At 40.6% G+C, this 25,509-nt stretch overlaps 2 protein-coding genes across 2 annotated transcripts; one reads left to right on the forward strand and one right to left on the reverse strand.

Annotated features, from left to right (window-relative positions):
• Positions 1-842: 842 nt before the first annotated feature.
• LOC125607302 lies at positions 843-5,352 on the reverse strand. The gene has a single exon (XM_048777229.1). The coding sequence runs from the start codon at positions 3,333-3,335 to the stop codon at positions 2,259-2,261; it is 1,077 nt and encodes a 358-aa protein (XP_048633186.1). The 5' UTR covers positions 3,336-5,352; the 3' UTR covers positions 843-2,258.
• A 15,556-nt stretch (positions 5,353-20,908) lies between these two features.
• On the forward strand, positions 20,909-21,986 carry LOC125607252. Its single transcript, XM_048777147.1, has 2 exons — positions 20,909-21,361; positions 21,495-21,986. The coding sequence occupies exons 1-2, from the start codon at positions 20,909-20,911 to the stop codon at positions 21,984-21,986; spliced, it is 945 nt and encodes a 314-aa protein (XP_048633104.1).
• Positions 21,987-25,509: the final 3,523 nt, after the last annotated feature.

A 25,509-nucleotide genomic window follows, 5' to 3' on the forward strand; every position in this document is an offset into this window, starting at 1 on the left:
GTGTCTCGTGCTGAGTTAAATCCAATTGAACTCCCATCCAGCTCCTTGTATCCAATTGTAGTGTTCGTCTCATCCAGCTCCTCTTCACTGTCACTCTCTTCCAGCTTTTCATGCGCAAGATCAGCTACTGGTTCAGTCAAGCTCACATCATATATCACCTCGAGTCTAACCCTCTAAACCATTTAGAGTCTTCATCACACAGTACTTGAGAATAAGATGACATAAACCTTCAAATCTCCTCCTTGTCACTGATCGTCTCATGCTCTTATCTAGTCTTGAATTTCCCCTCCAGTACATGAGAAAACCTGCTCATCTTCTGACATCCTTGCAGTTCCCTGCATCTACTTGCAGTCTTGAGAATCCACCTTCTCAGCTTCATATCTCCATGGATAAAACTCATCCAACTTCTTATCCTCTGAGAAAACTTGCCCACTTGAGCTTCCCTGCTCAACTTCCAATGCTTCTTTGTAACTTGAAAACGTCCTTGCCGCTTCTTTTAAACCGCAGCTCTAACACAACTTTTGCCTTCAAATACTTAAACAACCACCAACAAACCAGACTTGAACGAACTCAATAAACTCTAGTCGTGATATGTATCACACCACCATTCCCGATTTGTAACGTATGAGTCAAATCTTTTGTAACGTATGATGCGGAAGAAGTACGGCTTCATCTCTCTGACTGTAATCCTCATCATTCAAACAATTGAATGTTATTACACGTAATCTCGTTATCTTGTTCTCGTACGGTAGCAAAAGTTTTTATGATGTTTGTAATATTTTTTTTAAAAGTTAATTAAACTGCAAATATTTTAGTTCTGATTAATAATTTAAACTTGAAAATAGACAAAGAAAACATAAACATAACAACCGCCAAAAGATTCAAAGATTCATAACTTGCCACATAAAAAGAGTAAATACCATAACCGGAGAACACAAAAGCCGACAAAAGATAACATAAACAAGTCTAGATAACATAAATCCACAAAAGTTGAGACAAACGTTCCTAGATATAACACCATAGATAATATAAAACAAAGACCAACCATCAACCACCTCCAGAAGCAGCTTGAGAAGCACCTTGAGAAGCACTTTGAGAAACCCCTTGAGAAGAAGCTTGAGAAGCCCCTAGAGTGGAACCTGCTTTTTCATATGAAACCTTGAGTTATGATCAGCTTCACCACAGATTCCACAATGATAATCCGCTTCTTATGCTTTGGTTGCTTCTTGGTTGGAGACTCGTTAACACCCTTCTTCCTTTTTTATCAGCCTTAGTTGTTTTTTTTCCCTGGTTGGTCTGGATCAGGCGGAATATGAACATCAGGAGCTCCTGTTGCAGGACAAAATGGAGCACCTCTCACAGGGACAAGTCCTTCTTCATAGTTCTTTCTCCACGTAGCTATCCGGAACCACTGACACACAAAATCTTCAGGCGCAAGCTTCTTCTTCAACATCACGGCATATGAATGCTCACACGGGATGCCGCAGATCTCAAACTTCATACAAGTACAAGTTCTTCTCTCCAAGCTTACACGGTATGTACAGCTACCCAACTTTACCTCATACATGCCATTACTGCTTCTTGTCACTGTACACTTATCAGCTTTCTTTTTCTCGGCTTCAAGAAATTCTGTCACATAAGGTGTACAAATACCTGAAAAAAATATAATCAAAACACATAAGTAGTAGCTTAAAAACCAGACCAAAACCCCAAAAAAAAATCAGAAGCTTAAAAACAAGAACATATAAAGTCAAAAGCTTAAAAAGTAGGCCAAAACCAAAAAAAAAAAGAAAACAGAAGCTTTAAATCAGAAGCTTACCTTTGTGACCACGAGATGTTGCAGATCTCTTTGCAATCCGCACCATAGCTAGTCTCCTTATCGTCTCTAGCATAGATACAAATGGTTTCTCCCTTGCCTTCGTTATAGTACTGTTAAAAGACTCAGTTGAGTTGTTATCCACATCTTCACAGTAAGGCCCCATCTTGTAGAAAGCTCTACACCACGACTTTGGATTTGTCTTCACAACATCCTCATAGACTCCGATATCTTAACACCGAATCCTATCCAACCTTTGTTGATATTCATCTTCATTGTAACTCTACGCTAAACTCCATATAAATGGTTTCATGTCCTTTTTACTCCCATGGTTTTTCTTCAAATTCCCATATATGTGCCTAACACACATCCTATGCTCTATCTTGGGATGCTCTTGTTGGACAGCACTAATCAATCCATACAAAAAAACACTAATCAATCGTCAGACATACATATCATAACCATGTTTAAAGCGACCATGTTTTACCTTTTGACGATCGGATACAAGAATGAAACCATCGCCATCCTCCAGTTCCAAGTTCTTCTTCACCATCCTTACAAACCATAGCCAATTATCTGTATTTTCAACTTGAACAACACCCCAAGCCACTGGATAAATTGCATTGTCGGCATCTCTTCCTAATGCAACCAATAGCTGTCCTTTGATCTTGTGCTTAACAAAGCACCCATCAACTCCAATCAGTGGTCTACAAGACTCTTTCCATGTTCTTCTTACATTTTCAAAACAAATGTACATCCTATTAAACTCTTCTTCTCCTTTCTTATTCTTCAGAGTATCAATCTCCACAGTTGATTCTTTGTTTGATTCAATCAACTCGGCTGCGTAATCTCGAAGACGAGAAAACTGATGATCATACTCACATTCAGTCCATCTCACTGCCTTATTCCTAGCTGCTTGACATTGAGGCCTCGAGACAGTGATTCCCCATTTCTCCTGAATTATTTCTTCAATTTTCATGGGAATAAAATAATCAGGCTCTTCTCTGATTTTATCAGCAAACAACCTAGTGATTTGTGGAACCTTAAGCATAGAACACTCTCCATTAGGCACACATGAATGCTTATCAACAAACACCCTCACTTTCCACACATTATCACTAGGAAGAACAGACGCATAGATTTGCCATTCGCAGCCTTCACTCTCATTGCCACCAGCACACTTAAAACCAATTTTATCCTTGTCATACCTGTATTGCTTGATATTTTGGCCTGTCCTGAGTGCATAGTTGAGAACACACTCCTTAAAAGCCACTCCATTGAAGAAAGTCTGCTTCTTGTACAACATTCCATCACCTCGTTTGATATGGCGCATAATCTCAGCACTTGGCTTCTTTTTCAAGCCTTTCTCTTCCTCGTGATCACTCTCTGGACATTGATCATGGCATATTGAAGGCTCGTCAACGAAGTCTCTAATCAAATCTTCGATTTCGTATTCATCTCTATCTACAGCTTCTTCATCGAAATCGTCATCCTCATGGGGAGTAAGGAGTAACACCATTGACAAGCTTCGATCTTATCTCAGCTACTTCAATCTCTCCTTTTTCTACCAACTTCGATTTCGTCTTTGATTCTCTTTTTCTTTTTGTCGTCGTCTTTGTTTCTCTGTAAGTGAGACTTATGATTTTGGGGATTTCTAACCCTAATTTCGATTTGGTGTTACTTTTCGGGTCTGGGTAATGGGTTAATGGATTTTCTGGGGTTTGGTTTACTAATGTTAGGTTTAAGTGATAAAACAGACCCTAATCGAGTCATTAATTGGTTCAAAGCTGGATTACCTTTCTCTCTGGTTAAGTTTAAGAAGCATTTAACCGCACAAATTAATTTTATGGAATTTTAGCTCTTGAACTTTTATTTCGGGGGGGATATAGCACGGTTTCATAGTTTTGTGGAGAAATAGGATTCAAACTTTTATTTCGGGGGGCAATAGCACGGGGTTATAGTTTGGGAGACATATAGTGCTATGCGATACTTCTCGTGGGAAAATAGCTCGTCAACCCATTATTCTATTATATGCTGTCAAATGATCTTCTCTTATATTAATGTTTTCTTATAAATGTTATAGGTTATCCAGATGATGGTTATCCTACATATGATTGTGCTTTTTGTAAATATCATATGTGGTACGTGAAAGAATAGGAAACCAAGAAAGTAATCTAAACCGACATTTACTATGTGTTGTAACAGGGGAAAGATAGTTATCCCAGCTTTTCGAAATCCTCCTCTGGAATTGGTACATTATTTATGCAAAATGGATGCTTTGACTAAACACTTCCTTTAGTTTATTCGAGCATATAACATGATGTTTTCATTCACATCACTGTGGGGGAGAATAGACCATACGATTAACAATGGTCGATATCCATATGTTTTTAAAATAAGTGGTGAAAATTATCACCTAATGGGTGACATGTTACAGAAAATGGTGAAATCCAAGTTTCTGCAACTCTACAAATATGATAATATTAACGAAATTTCAAACAGTATCAATGCTTAAGGGTAATGTGTTCAGTGTGGTATTCATGATTAGAAATATATTTTAATCATAATATATGTTACAATATTAAACTTACCATTATTACTTTTCAGGGTACTGGAGCCGACGTATCAAGTCTGAAAGACGATATTGTTTGAATTTTGAAGAAACTTTTGGACGATCAGAATCCCATGTTAAGGCTTTCAGACAATCTAGCGACATATTTGATGTCGAGTGAGGTGAAAATTTTAAGCTAAGGTTGATTGATTGAAGAGCTCCATAAGGAAGAACACACAATCTGCCTACAGCTGATCAGGTTGCAGCACTTACTCCTGGAGACTTTATCATGAATATAGAGAAACGAGATATTATTCTCGAGCTAAACACATGTAGATATCATAGAATTAGCGAAAAACTAACCTATTTTCCTCTTCAATGTCCTATATTGTTCCCTTATGGTGGAGATAGTTTTCCTCTTGACATACCGATTGGTCTTCAAAACACAACCGGTAGAAAACGTAAGTCTATCACAATGCAAGAGTTTTCTTTACGTATAAAATTCTGGAGAGGTATTGTGAATCGCGAACTATAATCAGATCAAGAAGGTTATTTTAAAAGTTTCTTATCGTTGGATACACAATGCTTGAATCAAATCGTTTACGTTACGTTTGTTCAGTCAGAAAAAGCTTCGTTGCAATAACTATGAAAATATTAAAAAGCCTTTGCGGCTGATGTCGAAACTCTAAATGATCAAGGTACGAGAATTTATATTCCATCAAGTTTTACCTGAGGACCACATTATATGCATACTCAATACCTTGATGCAATGGGCATATGTAGGTATAATGGATTTCCTAACATATTTATTACATTTAAATTCAACCGAAAGTGGCCTGAGATTACCACATATCTTAATCATTTAAGTTTGATTATCGAAGATAGACCAGACATTATTTTTACAATTTTCAAGATTAAATTTGATGATCTCATGGCTTAGTTGACCATGAAAAGAGACGGAATTCTTAGAAAGGTGTTAACTATAGTCAACCCTAATAAGACATATTGTTAATTATATTATATTAACAACATATAATTTGTTTATTTTATATATGCAACAATGTATACCATTGAATTCCAGAAAAATGTTTAGCACATGCACATATTTTGTTTTTCCTTGAAAAAACCAACAAGCTTCCTATGGGTGATGATGATATTGATTGTTTTACATCTGCGGAAATTCCTGACAAAACAAAGGAACCAGAGTTGTATAAGGTAGTAAGGGATAGTATCCTGCATGGACCATGTAGATGATATCATTCAAATTACCCTAAATAGTGAATTTACTCTCTCAAATAAGAGGTTCAATTACAGTACTTAGGCATTGAATCCACAAGGAGCTAGGGAACCTAATAAAGCTAATGGGATTTGTTAAGTTGGATAGTTTAATGATTAAATTGTAAATTTTCAGTTTAGTTGAGAAAGTAATTGCTCGATTGATTGGTTGAGGTTTTGGTGCTTAAAAGGAAATAGCTAGACTTAGAGTTTTTATTCTGGAAATTTGAAATTATAATCCTACAGATGCCTAATGAGTTGCATACATGATAATGTAGAGCTCAACTACGAAACAACAAGTTCTGGACTTGTCTATTAACTAGATCTAATGATCCAAACAAATGTGTTCGATCAATAGCAAGTGTCGATCGATTATCCTATAGGGATATCGATCGATATACCTTTCATTCCGTCGATCGATGGATAATCGATCGACGCACTTCTAGTTAAGCTTTATGCCCGGGTTGAATGATGCTCACTAGATCAGCTATCGCCTTATTCTAGCAAGAAACTTAGCTCAATTAGAATGGTTTCAGGATGAGAATGAAACTATCCCTTTTATCTAACAATCCTAGGGCAATCTAGCATCATGCATTAATGACAATCCTAATGATTATTATCACAACTCAGCAATCTATAGTTGGAGCTAATCCCTCATAACCTATTTAAACCCTAAAATCTAACAATGAAACTATTCAGACATGACCAAGCAATTCATAACATCAATTATGTAAGAAAACATCATTAGAATAGTAAATATACATCAATGGAGTTCCAATCACAAATATAACTTTGGATCTTCTCTCAAATCTATCAAAATCCTAAAAACCTTTTGCTGATAATAGTAAAACAAGAAACACAAGAAAGCATCATTTGCCTCTAACATGGTGGCAAAGCTTATATAATTAGGTTAAAACTCGTTAGGGGTAATCTTGTAAATTGGTGAAGACTTGGGCTTCAAGTCGGCTGCGACCAAACGGGCGTTCTGTGTGCTTCGCTGTCGATCGATGTTCTGATGTGAACATCGATCGATATTAGTTCGTCAATATCGACCGATGGTCGAGTTCGATGGTCATCTCGGGTGCTTGCTCCAAGTATCTCCAAAATGCTCCAAAATCATAATTTATCTCTAAATCACTCTTGATCTTATAAATACAATAAATAGACTCTATAATATAATAATTACTAGTAAAAATACCTATAAACCATGGGTGAAAGTGGATCAAATCCATGGTCTATCAACTCCCCCAGACTTATCATTTTGCTTGTCCTCAAGCAAAACAAACAGACAGTCTCTCTGAAAGAAATTTGTAAACAGCAGAGACTCACACAATTTTAAACTAAGAGTCCTCACCTCTACAATATTGCAATCAATATCTAAGAATTCCTAATCACGAAAGCACATTATACCATATTCTAGCTTAGCAACCAAATTCACCTAGCTAACAACTTAGAAAATATTGTCTGACATTCCCCTCTACCAACCTCATTTCTTTGCATAAATAAAAGTGCATGCTTTACCTTGAGGGTATCAATCACCTGATGCAAGGATTTTCAAACAAGTATATGGACCTGCAGCTAAACATTAGTTCATATCCTCTCTCTCTCTACTAATTTTCTCTCTTAGTCAAAGTCTGCTTATATTTGCAAGATCATTGACCAAGATTAGACATGCTTCCATGAATCAAGCCTTAATGGTGATTGCCACCAAGTCCTGTTCACGTCTTTTTGACATATATCCTAAACATTATTTGTGAAGAAAGCCTTACTGGTTGTAGCCACCAAGTCCTATTCTAATCATATACCTATAGAATTCTTATGAAGCAAGCTTTAATTGTTGTAGCTACCAAGTCCTATTCGAATCTCTTCCTACTAAATCTCTAATAGATATATATATATATATATATTTAAAATATTTCGAAAATAGAGAGAAAGAGGGTGATAAATCTATCTACACAATGTTTTACCTTCCAGACTTGTTTGAAGAATCCGATCCCATGTATACCAAGCCTCAAGACAAGCAGTTGTGTCAAGTTTTAGTGTTGGAGGTCAGGTTTGGTTCCATGAAACAATCTCAGCAAGTGTAACATAGTTGACACATTGATCCACTTTAGTATCTTAAGTCTAAAATGGTGATAAAGAGTGGTTAGATAACAAGCAAAAATCTAATAAGTTAATTATCCCCTTCTTTTCTCAATAAAAACTTTATGTTTGAAAATATTTTTAAAATTCATGAATAAACTAATATCAGTAAACCTCCCCCCAGACTTAAACTACACTGTCCCCAGTGTAAACTTAGTCGGAGTTATGGTGTTAATTAAATCATAAGTACTTAATGTAACAAGTTAGAACGATATACCATATCAGAATGATTGTCGACCGATGTAAGGATGTTGATATTGGCCGCGACAGGTTGAGCTCTGTCGATCGATGTCGACAGTGTCTCGTCGGTCGATACTCACGGCAATCGTCTACTCGTATATCTCTTTTATATATATATATATATATATATATATATATATATATATATATATATATATAATGACCTGCAATAACTAAAAACCAACATAAATAGTAGATTAATAAAAACCAAATAAATATTACATAATAGTGGATTGCCTCCCACTTAGCGCTTTGTTATAGTCATTTAGCTTGACTTTGGAAGTGATTTGGGCTAGTGATGTTGAAAGGTGGCACTTGTTGCGAAACAAGTCTCCATCTCTTCTTTGCGCTTGTTGAACCATGTACCAGTGAAGTCTCGCACTGCTTCATCTCCTATGCGCCATTTGTCCTTCATTATTGTAGTTGCATATTCTATATTCTGCATTCTATCTCCAAGACTCTCAAGAGTGAACTGATGTCTCATATGTCTGGCGTATGTGTCAGCTGAGATCTCCTCTCCACGGTTGTGTGTATCAGACATATCTGATGTCACCTTTTGTACTAGCCTCGCTCGGTTTGAAGCTTCGTCGACCGATGTCTGTTCGTGAATGTCGGTCGATTTATTGTTGCGTTTGCGATCGATGCTGATGCTGCTGGTCGACGGGCAATGTAACTCCGAATCTTTACTAATTCCCCTTAAATATCTTCTATATTGGAAGTCAAAGCACTAATGCTAAGATTCATTTGGAAATAGATGTCATCACATCTCCTATCAAGCCTCTCTTCTGTAGTTTCCAGACCTCTGTAGATCCCTTCTACCAACTAATATATCTCCCCCTCGTGTGAAAATTTGGTTTAGACGTCATCGTATGTGAGTGTGTTGGATTGTTGTCGACCGATGCTTGTAATCGGTTATCGATCGATGCTTGGAAGTGGCTGTCGACGTCTGTTGATCGATGTAGGGCGAGAAACGTCCGTCGCATGTTGAAATCTGGCTATGTCTTGCCTCATCTCTTCCATGCATGTAGTTAGGCAACTGAGACTATCATTCAATGGATAGTTGACTCCATCAAGCTTCATCTTGAAGTCTTCTTTGTTCTTCTCTTGTTTTCCGCAGATTCCATAGAACATCTCATTGATCTCGTCCTTGGTGTAGAACTCTGGTACTAGCTTGGTTTGAGTGAATGAGCTAGCATGTTCTGAAAGACATATGTAGTTGGGGTCATATCTCGAAGCTCTTTCCAAAAGTATTATGATATCTTTGTTGTGAACGCGAATGGTATGTCCATCTACGTCTCTGGCGTATCCCTGTTCATCTCTGTAGATTCCATACTCATCCTTCTCTTCCCAGTATAATTTCCTAGTACCGAAAAGATCAAAGGCTCTTCTGCCAAATTCAGGACGTATGTCGACCAATGTTGGAATGTCAACGTCGATCGATGGTCGAGTAAGGTGTCGAGACCTCTGTTCGAAGCGTTTATCTATGCCACCAGCTGTGTCATAGAACTCCTTTGTAACCTTCTGCTAGTGTTCTGGAATGGTGTGTTGTTGCATGAAGAGGTTGTCTGCCCCATTAGCTGTCTAAAGGATGTCTGCAATATCCTCTCGAGATACGTGCAGTGTACGTATCTATTGCTTTTGCATAGCCATCTGGGTCTCTGAAAATACCAAATTCGTCTGGAGTTAGATACTGGTTATCAGATATATTTTTTTTCTTACAATGGTTTTTGGTTTTGGACGGCTGTCGATCGATGTTGTATGGTTGATGTCGATCGATGTCGAAGGATTGATGTCGATCGATGGAGGTATCGCTTTGTTGATCGGATGGCTGAAATGTGTTCTTTTTTCCAAGCAGCTTCTGCTCGTTTCTAATCTGTTTCATTGCGTCTTTGCATGTTGAGAAGTTTCTCATATGTGAAATCCTCATCAAGTTCATCAACTCCTTGATCACGGTATGATGTCTCTACTGCGTAACTCTCGTGATGGAGATCATCTGCCTAACTTCCAATTGAGTAATCTCCTTCTCGGGTAGCATGACATTGGTGTCGATCGATGGGTAGCAGGCGATGTCGGTCGATGCTCGAAGGTGGTTTGGTTGAGGAAGTTGAGTGTCGATCGATGTTGAACCATTCCTGTCGATCGATGGCGGCTTCTTTTTCCAAGAGGAATGATGGAGAAGTCTATCTTCCCCGTTAAGAGTCACTCTTTGCTCTATAGCTCGCTCTTCCTCATAATCTTCATCATACTCCTCCGTATGCATGTTGTGTGCTGCCATAGTGGGATTATAGTAATCGTTTTCCCATTCTCCTTATAATGTCGATTGATTCTTATCTTGCTGTGTTGGTCGATTTTTGCTGGGCACTGTCGATCGATGTTGCAGGGTGAGTTTCGATCGATGCCGAGTATTCGGTCTCGTACTCAGCTCCACAGTGGCATGCTGCAATGATTCATGGATCATTGATTCTTTTGGAGTTCGTCGGTGGTTTCTTGACTGGAATAGGGTTGTAGTGGACATGAGGGTCTATGAGCGTTAGGCACAACCGGTTGGTTTGCAAGTTGCACACTGCTCCTACTATTGACAAGAAGGCTCTTCCAAGTAATAGAGAAGATTTCCAGTTTAGCTTGATGTCCAAGACATGGAAATCTACTGGAACTAGGGCATTAGCAATATGCACCTCTAGATCTCTCACAATTCCTCTTGGATTTCTCTGAGAACAATCCACAAAAGTGAATAATGCCTTGGAAGGCTCCACCTGCAGACCAAGATTATGACACCCCCGATCATAGATAAACGAAAAATGACACGGTCGATGTTCCCTGATGGTCGACCCGAGGTTCTCGAAATAAATCCGATCACCTTAGACCAACAACCAAAGAACACAGACACTCCTATCGGATATTACTCTAGGATTTTCAACCCGATAAAGCAATATTCGATAGTTAGTTCGTCCCGGACAAGGACTAATATCATATGAGAACTCGTGATTTATAAACATCTTTTATACATTATTTATTTACTTTAAACATCTTACAAACTGTTATAGTTTACTCTACGGCCTATCGCCCAACAACGTTTTAAGTAAATATACATCAAAACATACGTTGCAAGGACAACAAAATACTACCGCTGGTTGGCCGCTTCTTCCGTTCAAAAGATTTAAGTGTCTCCCGCCTAAGGGTTACCTGCACACACAAATGAGTCATGAGCAACTAGTTTACTTAGTGAATCTAGAATCACAACACAATCAATAATAAATCAAGCAATTATCAAATGCATATACATGATCATGCAAGTACTAGTACTATACTTTAATATCGATCATCATTGTGAATTATTATTTTTAAACATCACTTCCACAACATCCGCCCATTACCATAATCATATAATACAATATGTATACTAGACCCGAGAAACCACTAAGGCTGACCGAGACTAGTGAGTTAGCATCACCATCATTGTTGAATGTCCGGTATGAACAGTCCGACACTGCATCGTCATGCAGTACACGGTCTCCAGGGAGCTACCCCATCATCGTGTCTTCATGACCTTGTTCCGTTCGCAGGACCAAGTCACGGTAATGCGGGACTCTAGAGATAGTGAATAATAACAACACTTCACATGATTTTACTTTCATAATTATTCTAAAATTAATCTTTAATTAATCATAATTAACTCTTAATTAATCCCAAATTAATCTTTAATTAATTTCCTATTAATCTTTAATTAATCCAAGATTAATACTTAATTAATCATGATTACTCTTTAATTAATCTCAGATTAAATTCTTAATTAAACCAAAATTAATTCTTAATTAAACCAATATTAATCGATAATCAAAACAATGATTATTTCATAATTAAGATTAGTACTTGGGAACAAGTACTATGATTATGATTAACCTCACTTTAATCTTTTGATTAATCTTTAAGTGTAAGTGTTTACACTAAGTAAACCCCATCCACTTTTTAAAGGATTCAAAGACTTTACTATCTAATATAGATACTACAATTTAAACTCAATCATGTACACATTCATGATCTATCTCATCTTCTCTCTAGACTCACCTAAAGATTAGTCTTGAAACTGGCTTGGACAAGACTTGAGTTCCACTTGAGCAAGGCGGAATGGACAGGACTGGATACTTTAAGCTTTACTCTACCTCTGACCTGAAACAGAGTGGTATGATCACAAGATCAGTTCGGTTCATGCCTTAACACCTTAGATCAGATCAGTTCAAGCTTGGTTCTGCTCAGACTATACAAGTTCTGCTCGGTTCTAGTCAGTCTACCAAAGTTCAGGACAAGATCAGACTGAGTTCAAATCGGTTTACTCAAAGCCAGATCAAAACATCATAGCTGGTGGTTCTAAGAGGTTGATTCAAACTGAAATTAACAAGAACTGAACTGTATCAGAACTTATACAACTGATCCGACCAAGACCTAAACTAAACATCAACTGTTCTCATCAGATACTGACTGAGGCAAGGAGACCAAATCTTACCAAGACGAACCAAAGGACTAGATGGCCTCAGCTGATCCTCTTCTCCAAGGTAAGCTTGTGGCTGGACTGATCAAAGAGAAAGATCAAGGTCTGATCATGATATGAACTCAACTAGGTCTAGGGTTTTATTTAAAAATCTCACTTTCTGATCTTTCTCAAGGTAACAAACTGAGCTAAGGTTGAAGATTAGGTAGGTCACCACCAATTTTTTTCTTGTTTTATTTTCTTGATTTTTTTTCACTGATTTTTCTGTTTTCCTTTCTGTCTTTCTCTCTGAAATTCTCTAGGTTTTTCTGCAGGATTCTGAACGTGGGAAGCAGCTGGAGAGGGGTTAAATATGAGGTGAGCTTGCTTCAGGTGAGGGTTTCACTCAGGACAAAGCTAAGCTGAGTGGGGACAGCTGGCCAGTTGCTTCAGCACTCTCAGCACAAGCTGCTGTCCTTTCCTTAACCTGAAGAAACTCCAGCCCTTTCATGTGCTTCTCACATGACAATCTAATAAACAAGGCAAGCAGGCAGCTTGTGTTTGTCATGTGCCAGTTACTGAAGAAGCTAGACAAGGAGGCAGGTGCAAGTCTAAGACTGAATAACTGCACAACCAGGCTGGTGAAGGACATAACTTAGTTCTAAAATTATTTCAGAAGTTGGTCAATAATTTTAAATAATTTTTCAACCAAAAATTCCTTGTCTTTGGCTCTCGTCTTGTTCTCGGAAAATCTCTTCCAGTTCAATAAAAATTCGACCAAAATATTTAAGACTCGACCAAACTATCAAGTGAAGGTCTTTCAACCACAAGACAGTCCCTTCGAGAAATTAATCTACCGGGTCGATTTTTATTTTTATTAATCCTTGTCGAACCAACTAAAAACTGGTCGAGCGGGATTTTTCTCGACCAAAAATTTATTGGCTCATGAGGGTTATTACACAGATGGTCAGCCTAATCCTAGGTAGGATGCTGACTGATGCTCCTGTCTCGCACAAGGCATGTGGGAATTCAATACCCTTCACCGTGCATGGTATTGCAAATTTACCCGGATCACTCTTCTTCTTCAATGTAACTGTCTTCCTCATCCGGTCTCTAGCTTCACAGAACATTCTCCTAATCTCTTCTTCTGTCTCTCTGGTTTCTCTGAAGAACATCCACAATCTGTGGGTAAAATAAGCCTCCTCGAATTGCTTATCTTGAGGAATCCTGAAGACTTTTTTTCAGAAATTTTCCTTTTCCTTTTCATTACCCTCTTCTTCAGATGTTTCTCCACTTTCTCCTTTCTTTTCCTTAGGGTTCTTCCCGTATGAACCCTATCAACCTCCATAGAATCTGTTTCATCTTCTGAAGGTGTCCTGACGGCTTCTGGTGGGTTTTCTGAAGGTTTGGGTTTGGGACTGAGTGCATTAAGACGTGCAACATCTATCTTCGGCATCTGCACTCGGTACGTAATAGGTGCTCGTTGATCGATGGGCGCTGGTGGCTGTCGATCGATGGTGGTCTCCGGATGTCGATTGATGGCGGGGTCTGAATGTCGATCGATTTTTACGTAGACAAGGCTGGGCGGATGTGGGTGTTTTGTTGCGAACTCCTCGTGAGTCATGATCCTCACGGCATTGCAAGATGTGGTTGACTCCGTAGGTGTTGTCGATCGATGTCTAAGAGAGGATGTCGATCAGTTTTGGATGACTTCTGTCAACTGATGTCCGTGGCTTGGCGTCGATCGACACCAATGCGATCAGTGGAAACTCATCGGACTCTCTACTTCAAAATCTCTTTCGTGCAGCTTCTCTTCTTTCACCACTTGCCAGAAATCATCCCCAATGATGGCATTCACGTGGTGCTTCATCACATCATCTTCTAACCCTCTCGTCAAGGCTCCCTGTCTCGTAACAGCTTCTCCTGTCTGGACAACTTGCATCTCCAGCTTCTTCACATGAGTGTTCAAAGTCTCAAACTTTGTGTTCAGGTTACATTGGTTGTTCTACTCCGGTCTGGTTACCCAAACCACCTCAAGTTTGAGTAATAAAATAGTCGTTCGTAATCAAAAAGAAAAGCAATTTTAGTGATAATATTAATATATTAATTAACAGAGATTAACAAATTCTATAAAAATTTAAAATTGTATATATTTACTATATCCAATATTGCTTGAACCAGTTTTTAAAATATTTTTGTACAGGATAAGTAGGGTAATGTTTTAACATGTATTGTTTTATTTTATTTTAATAATGAAATATATATATATTTTTTACAAAATATAGAAAATTTTGTGATAGCTACTATGTATGATCCACATAATTATTTTATATTATCTTATTTTTTATTTTATTAAAAGAAAGTCATGTTCTCTTCTACGTTAAAAAACAGTTATATTATTCTTTACAAAATATAGAAAATTTTGTGATAGCTACTATGTATGATCCACATAATTATTTTATATTATCTTATTTATTATTTTATTAAAAGAAAGTCATGCTCTCTTCTATGTTAAAAAAACAGTTATATTATTCTGAGTTTCGTTAGTTATATATTGTTTTGGATTTCGTTAACATTAGCTCATCGATCAAAAGCTATAGTCCAGAAATGATAACTCTTTTACCATTTACAATAAGAAATCCCATTTTAATAAGGAGAAAATTGGAAAAAAAAATGACACTTTGAACTTGGATTTGCTAATTACCACACGTCAAGCAATCAGAACACGAGAATAACAACGATAAGAATAAGAAATAAAAAAAGAGAGCAAAGTAGATCTTATTCCGAATTTGCGTATGAGCGTTTACAACAAGGTATAAGCCTGGGCTCGAGAGCTGTCGGCGAGATTCCTAGTTCTAGCAACCCTAAGACGGCTAAACCTAATTGAGTCGCAGCTCGAAATAACAAAAACGGAAAATTGCCTAAATTGCTCTAAGTGCTAAGTTTGTTCTGAAAAAGTTCTCTCCCATGCTCCTCGCCTAGGACTCCTTATATACTAGCTCCAAGGTCGGTTTACGCTTTTACTCTTCTGCCCTTAAGCCGTCATAGCATAAAAATGGAGATATTCCATTTTTCCCGATCTTCACAATTATCTTCAAAACTTCAGTATTTATCCGCGAAAACTTGACATTTATCCTTCATTGTGAACCAAGCGTAAACCATGATGTGGTTTACGGGCTTTTGGTTAAGAAATCGTAGGATGGGCCTCGAGTCATGTTTTAGGTCCCTTTGGGACGTCTTCCGACTCGGCTGGGTCAACGCTATTTTCCGGATGTTCCGGTTGAGTTGTAGCGTGGTCTTCGGACTCGTGTCGAGCTTCGACGTCCGATGCGTTTGCGTCGGTAGACGATTTTAATTCGTCTTTTCCTGGGGCGTTTTTGGCCGAAGATCGATCTATCTTCGTGCGTTTGCCGTTTGTAGTTGCAGAAGTCGTGATTTGCCTTAACTTGTGCTCTGCGAGGAAGCATAGCCGCGACTGTTTTTGGCAGCCCCAGATAGCCGCGACTCCGCTTGGGGTTGGAAATTTGAAACCCAGATGGTAGGTCGACGGAACTGCTTGCATGGCGTTGAGCCATGGGGTTCCCATGATCACGTTGTAGATAGCGGGATGATCGACTATCGCAAATTCGACGATTTTCGTGATCTCCTTAGCCATGACCGGCAGCTAGATCGATCCAAGAGTCATCGATACTTCGCCTGAAAAACCCGTGAGAGGTTTTGGCGTCAGAATTACTTCTCCGAGTCCGATGCTCATCCGCTTGAGGGTGTCACGGAAGATTACGTTGACCGTGCTTCCCGTGTCGACGAGTACCCTTCCGACTTCTAAGTCTCGTATGACGAGATCTATGACGAGCGGGTCGCAGTGAGGTTGATCGATGCCGCCGGCTTCCTCCTTGGTGAAGGTGATCGAGCAATTTTGGCCATCTCGGGGAGGAGACCATGTAGGCCAATTTGCACTCGACTCTGCCTTCCGTCGATAAGCCTTGATGGCCGACACAGTATCGCCGCAGTATTTTATCCTCCGATGATCATATTGACTCTTCGACGATTGTTATCGTTCCCCTTGTCGTCCGGCCTCCTTCCGCGTTTATCCCTAGGCTGGTTTCGTTGGGGGGATTTTTCAGCGGGAGGATTTCTGTCCGTCTTTGGAGGGCGATCAGAATCGAGGATGAGGGCCTTGACGCTAGTTACTTCCGAGAGCTCTCCAGCGAGTAGCTTCGCGGCTAGTCTTGCTCCCAAGACTTTTCAGTTGGTGTTGGAGTGTCCTCGGGACTGGTGGAACTCGCAGAAGGTGTTTTCGTCATACCCTTGATTACGAGTCCATGTGTTGCCCGTGGTCCGGCCCTGATCCAAATTGATCACATAGTTATGCGCCCCTTGGAGATCTTCCCCCTCGTGATGGACGTACTTGTCGTTACGAGAGTTCTTCTTTCTCCCTTTCGGATCCACGTCCTTCAAGGATGGTCTTGCCGCCTTATGTTTTTGCGATAAGACTTTAGTTTCTTCGTCGACTATGATGTAGTCTGTCGCTTTGTGGAGGGCGTCCTGGATCGTTCGCGGTTTGTCGAGAGTTATCCACTTTCTGAATTTCGACTTGTACCAGAGCGTCTTTCTCAGCGCGTCGATGGCCACTTTGTCGCTTATCCCGCTGGCCCTGGACATTATCAGCTTGAACCGACTGGTAAACTCGTGGAGGGGTTCGTCTTCCCTCTGGGATAGACTCTAGAGATCAACATCAGAAGTTTCTCTGTCTATGAATACAGAGTATTGTTTGAGAAATTCTGATGCGAGCTGTCGGAAACTCCCGATGGTGTTGCGGCGAAGGCGCGCGAACCATTCGAGCGCTGCTCCTTCCAGATTTTTGACGAACAGGCGGCAGTAACCGGCATCCTTTTCGCCGTCCTTCAGTCTAGCTCTTCCCATCGCGATGTGGAAAGCCTGAAGGTGCGCTTTTGGATCGGCCGTACCATCGTACTTCGGTACTTTGATTTTTCCCGGATCGGACACACTCATGTCCGAAATGCGACTGGTAAAAGGGATCTTCCGAGCTCCTTCCAGCAGTCGATCGATTTCGGGGGCAGCACTAGTAGCATGATGGATTTGAGACTTTACGGCCCTCACTTCCGCCGCAGTCTTAGTGATGTAGTCGCGAAGATCGTGGATATCCGATGTCTCGTCAGTAGATTTCCGAGCCTGTCGGCGTTTACTGCGAGTGAGCTCGGTTTGCCTTTCAGCCAGCTCCTCTTGTTCGTTCCAATAGGCGATTTCCTCTTCTTCCATCATTGGTTTTTCGAACGGGGAGCCTTCCCAAGCAGATCGGCTCCTGGTCCTTCTTGGATGTCTGTCGACGTCCTCGTCGGTGTCGTTGGAGATATCGCTAGGATCCAGGTCAATGTGTTCGGCTTCGTTATCCTCCGAGTCCTTTGCAGGGGGCGGAAGACTTTCAGGGTTCCCCTTTTCGATGGGAGATTTCTCGCTAGGGTTTTGACCGGAAGGTCGTTCCCGCGCGACTCCAGATCTGTCAAGTGGGGTAGCGAACTCGAGCCTCTTCCCGCGGATTTTGGTGGTTCCACGGGGACGGATTGCTTGAGTCCTTGCCGTTAAGGTTTCAACCTGTTTGGTCAAGGTACTCACGAGCTTATCCTGTTCTTCCGACCTTTTCTCATAGGTGGCGAACATCTTTTTAAACTCCTCGAGCGTCGCGGCGTTGGCTTGTGCGTTGGCCGCGGATACGTCCACTGCTGGAGTGTGGAGATCGGTGCCGCTGCCTCCGTTAAGAGGAGTTTGCACGTTATCCGTGTTGTTAGTTGACATGTCTGATTGAGAGTGATGTGGCTTTTGCGGGTTAGATTGATCCGTACCCCCCCTCCTTCTAGCGCCAAACTGTGGGAACCGAAATTCACAGAGGACCCGGATATGTGCTAATTACCACACGTCAAGCAATCAGAACACGAGAATAACAACGATAAGAATAAGAAATCGAAAAAAGAGAGCAAAGTAGATCTTATTCCGAATCTGCGTATGAGCGTTTACAACAAGGTATAAGCCTAAGCTCGAGAGCTGTCGGCGAGATTCCTAGTTCTAGCAACCCTAAGACGGCTAAACCTAATTCAGTCGCAGCTCGAAATAACAAAAATGGAAAATTGCCTAAATTGCTCTAAGTGCTAAGTTTGCTCTGAAAAAGTTCTTCTCCCCACGCTCCTCGCCTAGGACTCCTTATATACTAGCTCCAAGGTCGGTTTACGCTTTTATTCTTCTACCCTTAAGCCGTCTTAGCATAAAAATAGAGATATTCCATTTTTCCCGATCTTAACAATTATCTTCAAAACTTCCGTATTTATCCGCGGAAACTTGACATTTATCCTTCCTTGTGGACCAAGCGTAAACCGTGCTGTGGTTTACGGGCTTTTGGTTAAGAAATCATAGGATGGGCCTCGAGTCGTATTTTAGGTCCCTTTAGGCCGTCTTCCGACTCGAAGCGTTTACTATGATTTCTTTCGATAAGGAACGAACTTTCCGTGGTTTTTAATCCGCAAAGTTTGATCGATGATTTAGAATAGCAGAAAACATGGACTGAGCTTGCTACGGCCTTCGGGAGATAGCATTTGAAGGTTTGACAAGAATGCATGGAATGGTGTCGTATCAATGTTCGGAAGAGCTCGATGGACTAGCGGGACCAGCGGGACGAGCGGGACGACCCTAATTTCCCAGAGGATTCGGATATCTGCTAAATACCACACGTCAAGCAATCAGAACACGAGAATAACAACGATAAGAATAAGAAATCGAAAAAAGAGAGCAAAGTAGATCTTATTCTGAATCTGCGTATGAGCGTTTACAACAAGGTATAAGCCTGGGCTCGAGAGCTGTCGGCGAGATTCCTAGTTCTGGCAACCCTAAGACGGCTAAACCTAATTGGGTCGCAGCTCGAAATAACAAAAACGGAAAATTGCCTAAATTGCTCTAAGTGCTAAGTTTGCTCTGAAAAAGTTCTCTCCCATGCTCCTCGCCTAGGACTCCTTATATACTAGCTCCAAGGTTGGTTTACGCTTTTATTCTTCTGCCCTTAAGTCGTCATAGCATAAAAATAGAGATATTCCATTTTCCTGATCTTTACAATTATCTCCAAAACTTCCGTATTTATCCGCGGAAACTTGACATTTATCCTTCCTTGTGGACCAAGCGTAAACAGTGCTGTGGTTTACGGGCTTTTGGTTACGAAATCGTAGGATGGGCCTCGAGTCGTATTTTAGGTCCCTTTGGGCCGTCTTCCGACTCGACAAGTTTACTACGATTTCTTACGATAAAGAACAAACTTTCCGTGGTTTCTAATCCGCGAAGTTTGATCGACGATTTAGAATAGCGGAAAACATGGACTGAGCTTGCTACGGTCTTTGGGAGATAGCATTTGAAGGTTTGACGAGAATGCATGGACTGGTGTCGTATCGATGTTCGAAAGAGCTTGATCGCTACACAGCAACTAAACTTTGGCTCGAGCCCGGTCGCTACGTAGCGACCGAGCGGGACGAGCGCTCGGTCGCTACGTCCCGCTCGGTCGCTATGTAGCGACCGAGCTTTGGCTCGAGCTCGATCGCTACACAGCGACCGAACTTTGGCTAGAGCCCGGTCGCTACGTAGCGACCGATCTTGGCCGAGCTCGGTCGCTACGTAGCGACCGAGCGGGACGAGCGCTCGGTCGCTACATAGTGACCGAGCTTTGGCTCGAGCTCGATCGCTATGTAGCGACCGAGCTTGGCCAAGCTCGGTCGCCATGTAGCGACCGAGCTTTGGCTCGAGCTCGGTCGCTACGTAGCGACCGAGCGGGTCAGATGTTCGGTTGCTGCGTAGCGACCAAGATCGGCTCGGACATGGTTGCGACATAGTGACCGGACAGCGTATATGTGCAGTAGGTACGCAACGATCGAGCTTAGTTCGTTTGCTTTGAATCTTCAAGGATACTTCTTCGTAAAAACTTTGTATTGGTTATTTTTTACGAAAATTATATCTTTCTTTTTACTATCTCTTTCGGAAACATGATTTCCGAGGGTTTTCGGGTGATAATTCCGTCGTGACCGGTTTTAACCCCAACAACAAGGAGCCCCAGGTGAGTCAGATCAATAACAACTGCAGGATTGACTACATTGTGCGAAAGTTCACTGAGTGGATGCCAAAGGAGTTTGAAGTTGTGAAAAAAGATCCGGTCTTCTCTCAGATTTTTAAGCTGCATAAGAATGGTCTTGGGTTCTCCGCGAGAGTGGTACACAACTTCTTGTGTAGGAGCTGGTGACTTACAAATTGCACGGGCTTTGGTTTGTCTTTGCGAGGAGACTGCTTCAATTCTCATTACAAGAGTTCCATGCAGTAACCGGGTTTGAATGTGATACTCATATCTCTCTTAAGGAGTGCGAAGAGTGGAAATATGACGGTGGTTTTATGGAGCAATGTGTTGAGGAGAAAAGATAGAACAGTTACAGTCTTCAGCCTGTGGAATAAGGAGAAGGAAGCAGTTAAGAAGTGGAAGAATGCAGATCGCATACGACTGATCTATCTGGCCATCATTCTCTGTGTGGTTTTAGCGAGAGATGAGAAGGCTAATATCCCCCTCAAATACATCAAGGTGGTCATGGATATTGAGAAGGTTCGAAAGTATCCTTGGGGGGTTGCTGCTTATGACCTTCTCTGCAACTCCATAGCCAAAACCCGTGACAACCTGAAGGATAAGACTACTAGTTATGTGTTGGATGGATTCTCATACGCCTTCCAGATTTGGGCAATGGAAGCTGTACCAAAGAATGGGAAGCTATGTGGAAAGAAACTTGACAAAGGTTTCACGAAAGGTCCTAGATGCATTAACTGGATGGGAGATGGAAAGGTGTCATATGAGGAGAATATTCTGTTGGAGTAAATACTGACACCTGAGGTAATCTCTTATCTTTATGTAAGTTGAGTCCATCTGGTTTCTATGAATGTTTTAGGATCTAACTCTCTGTACCTTTCTTGTGTAGGATGACATCTATGCTTATATCGACTGGGGAGGAAATTATGATGTAGTCCAAGCTGATGCTTTTGGCAGAGATGATGATGTGGAGGATGACAGAATCAAGAACCTGATGGAGTTGATAAGAACTGGACATGATTTTAGTGACCATATTTGGGAAATCGAAGAAGCTCCAGAGGTTTGTTCAGATCTACATGATGAAGCACTTGTGAATGATGAATCGACTGTGAATGATGAAGCGGCTGAGAGTGATGAAGACTACCATACTCCAAAGGGATCAAAGAACCTAGGCGCTACATCAAGAAGGGGTAAGAAGAGGCTTCCGGATCGTGGTATGGAAAAAAGGAAGCATAAGGTTCTCTCCTCTGGTCCTAAGCAAGCACCTTTTAATGAAGACATGAAGGCTTTTGTGGCACAGTTGTTTGAGCAGAGTTTCTCGGGAATGGAACAGCGGCTACAAAGACAGATGGCTGAGACATTTGAGAATATGAGGACATAGCTTAAATATTTACGGAAGGAACCAAGCGTTGACGTTGAGCTTGGAAAGAAGGCAGAAAGCGTTAACGTTGAGCTTGGAGAGCCTTCACCGAAGAAGCCTTCACCGAAGAAGCCTTCACCGAAGAAGCAGTCAGAAGCCTTCAATGAGCCAGCCACCATTGAGGAGGTCCACACGCGGGGTAAAGAAACTCTAGGCTTCACCACTGATATACCATGATTTTCACCCGCTTTTATACATGGTATATAAAGGTTTTAAGATGTATTAATCATGTTTTAGAGTCTTTTCAAAGCAAATACAAGCCTATTCACCTGATTGAAGGAAATGATACTTTTGGGACAATTTGGAATGCTTTTACGCAAGGAAAATCGATCGACATTAGAAGAGCAACATCGGTCGATCTTAATCACTTATTATCGATCGACATACAGTCTTGTGCATCGATCGATACGCAGTCACACAGATGAAATCGCAAACTAAAAGATTTCATTTCCCAGAAGATCTATTATTTACAACTTAAGTCCCTGGCCGCCTGTTAGGCTATATGTACTAGGGTTTTGTATCATTTCTAGCAGACACTTGCAAAAGACCTAGTTTGGAAAAGGAGCATTTTGGCTACCATTAGGAGAGCTTAGGATTGGAGAGATAGATCTGAGACTGCAAAACATAGAAGATCTTGAACTCCTTTATTTCTATTACTCTATCTATTTGTGTTCTATGTTTCATTTGAGTTTATTTCAGACCATCATGACTTTGTCTCTCATGAATATGTTTGAGTAAACCAATTGTTAGATTTAGGTTTCTCACCATGGTTGAAAATATGTACTGCTAATATGACTGTTAAAAAGGTGTTTTGATTGTTCTTTCATTGCTTATGAACTTAATGCTAAAATTGAGATTGATCACCTTCATTTTAGATCCTAGGATTAATTGAGTCCGACTAACCGTTTCTCCTCAATACCTGAACCCATTTGCGTGATCTAACTGACTCACGCGCAACGACAGTTGGTCTGAGAAGGTTAGAGAACAAGTTAAACCCGTTCGCAAAGCTCACTAGAATAACCGTCGATCGACGCAACTATCGTTCTGTCGGTCGATCGTTACAAAGGTGTATCGGTCGATGTACATAAAGTCACATCGATCGACACTTTCTCGAGATCAAAATACGACAGTTGAGATCCGAGATCTAGTGAAGATAACCTATCCGGTTAAATCAACGTTTAGTTCAAGAACCATTGAACCCTTTAATCTAAACTAAGTGCATACATTTTACACCTGAGAATTACCTGGATCTAGCTACTTTCCCAATCTTGAAACCACTTCAATTCAATCTATTGAATCACTGTTGTTTTCGATTTATCATTTAGTGCTTTTAAAACTATTAAAACCTTTCAGTCTATATTCATTTCTAATTACTTAAGTCTGTTGAGTAATCCTAGAGTCTCTGTGGATTCGATCCCTAAGTACTACATCTGAACCTCTTTTGATGAGAGTAACACTCTTTACGGTAATTTGAGTGATATCAAATTTGGTGCCGTTTCCGGGGACTCTTTCTTATTACCATTAGATTTAATTTAGAATTTAGTATAGAATTGTTACGAAAATCTTGCTAAAGTTTTCTTTCTTAATCTGTTATTCAGACACAAAGAATGGAGAACATAGAGCGCGACCAACCATTGATCGACGGGAATACGTTTCCATCGAGCGACGATGAGTCGGAGGAATCGACCGATACGGAGTCACCAACATCGATCGATACCGCCCAGCCGGAAGCAGGTAAGTATTCTCTTACCAAGCCCGCTAATGAGAAAGTAGTCCAAACTGAACTAATTGGTCAAACGAGCAATGAAACTAGCCAAACTAAACAGGGGACTGAAATCCATGTTAAGGAAAATTCCACCTTAACTAAAGGTGAAGATATAAAATTGTCTATACAAGACTACCTTGATCCTGGTAGGACATATTCCAATGGGTCCGCTATTTAAATACCAGGAGACGATACCAAGAAATCTAAGTTTAACGCAGATTACTACCGTATGGTTCGTCAAAACCCATTCCGTGGATCTCTCCCAGAACACCCACAAGATCACATTGAAACTTTGGAAGAATTAAATACCAGATGAATATGATCGGTGCAAACTATTCTCATTCTTCCTAGAAGGAGAAGCCCTCAGGTGGTTAAACTGTTTAGCAACAGGATCACTCACTTGTTGGGAAGAGATTAGAAGAGCCTTCCTTAGAGAATTTTTCACTGATGAACGCTACTTGGAAGTAAGAAAACAAATTTCTACATTTCGCCAAGGTCCACGCGAATCGTTTAAAAACGCCTGGGGAAGATTCAGAGGCTATGAACTTGAATGTCCCCATCATGGTTATTCAGAACCACAACTTCTTAACATCTTTTATGGAGGTGTTAATTTGAGCTATAAAACCACACTCGATACAGCGAGTGATGGAAATTTCATTACTAGGAATCCCGAAGGAGCTAGACGCCTTATCAAGAATATGACAACGGGAAGATCTTATGAAAAGATGGATGAAGAGATAGAAAAAACTACAAGTCCAAAAGACAATTCTGATTTAATAGAAATTAAGAATTTCCATAAATCCGTTCATTCATTTCTTCAAAACAAACACCGATCTGATATAGCCCAGATTGACGACAACGCTTTGTCTGACACCGATGATTATTCGGATGAAGAAACGAACTGCCCTGATCCCTACTTTGTGCTTCATGTCGAAAGCTTTACCCAAGCTTATGACACTGCTTTAAAATCACGCACCAGAAGAGGGAGGTTCAATATCAGACAAGCTCTTACTGGCAACCGTAAGACAAAATCGGAGTTTTACGGAAAGATAAATATGGTTTACGGAGAATTGATGGAGAAAGCAGATTCTTTAGGAGAACTAATCCGAAAATTAGAACGTCAAGTAGCTGAGATTGCAACTGCCATAAAGAGAGACGCTGGATGTCTTCCCGGAAGAACTGATCTAAACCCAAGACGTCAAGTCAGTGCCGTAATGCTGCGTAGCGGGAAAAACCCCGCAGCAGATACGAGGAATAACCCAGATGTTGGAAAGCCTGACGACACCGATAAGACCGGGAAAAGAAACTCTCATCCTATTCTTCTTAACGATCTTGACCTAAATCCATCTCAAGAGAACCGGAAAACCACCGCTGAAAAGGGTAAGGAAAAGGCAATAGACTTAGAACTAGAAGAAGATATGGAGATTGAGGATGAAATCGATCGACAGTACGGAACTGACGTCGATCGACCCAAAACACCTACCATCGATCGGCAACCTGAAAAACCCGTCGATCGACGGTCTACTCAACCCGAGCCCATATTTGAAAGAGTCTATAGAACTTTACCCCCTTTTCCTCCTAAAACGCAAACTAAGAAATCATTAGAAAACGCAATCTGCAAGAAAGCCTTAGATAAGATTACTGTTGAGATGTCCCTTAGTGATGCTATAAAATAGCACCCTCAATAAAGAAGTATATAAAGGATATGACATCTCCAAA

This window comes from Brassica napus, chromosome A3 (genome assembly GCF_020379485.1).
Source record: "Brassica napus cultivar Da-Ae chromosome A3, Da-Ae, whole genome shotgun sequence".
Lineage (NCBI taxonomy): Eukaryota > Viridiplantae > Streptophyta > Magnoliopsida > Brassicales > Brassicaceae > Brassica > Brassica napus.

Coding starts and splice junctions, on each gene's coding strand:
- LOC125607302 (XM_048777229.1), bottom strand. CDS start 3,335: ATGGTGTTACTCCTTACTCCCCATGAGGATGACGATTTCGATGAAGAA.
- LOC125607252 (XM_048777147.1), top strand. CDS start 20,909: ATGACGGTGGTTTTATGGAGCAATGTGTTGAGGAGAAAAGATAGAACA. Junction 21,362..21,494: donor ACTGGATGGGAGATGGAAAG/GTGTCATATGAG, acceptor TTTCTTGTGTAG/GATGACATCTATGCTTATAT.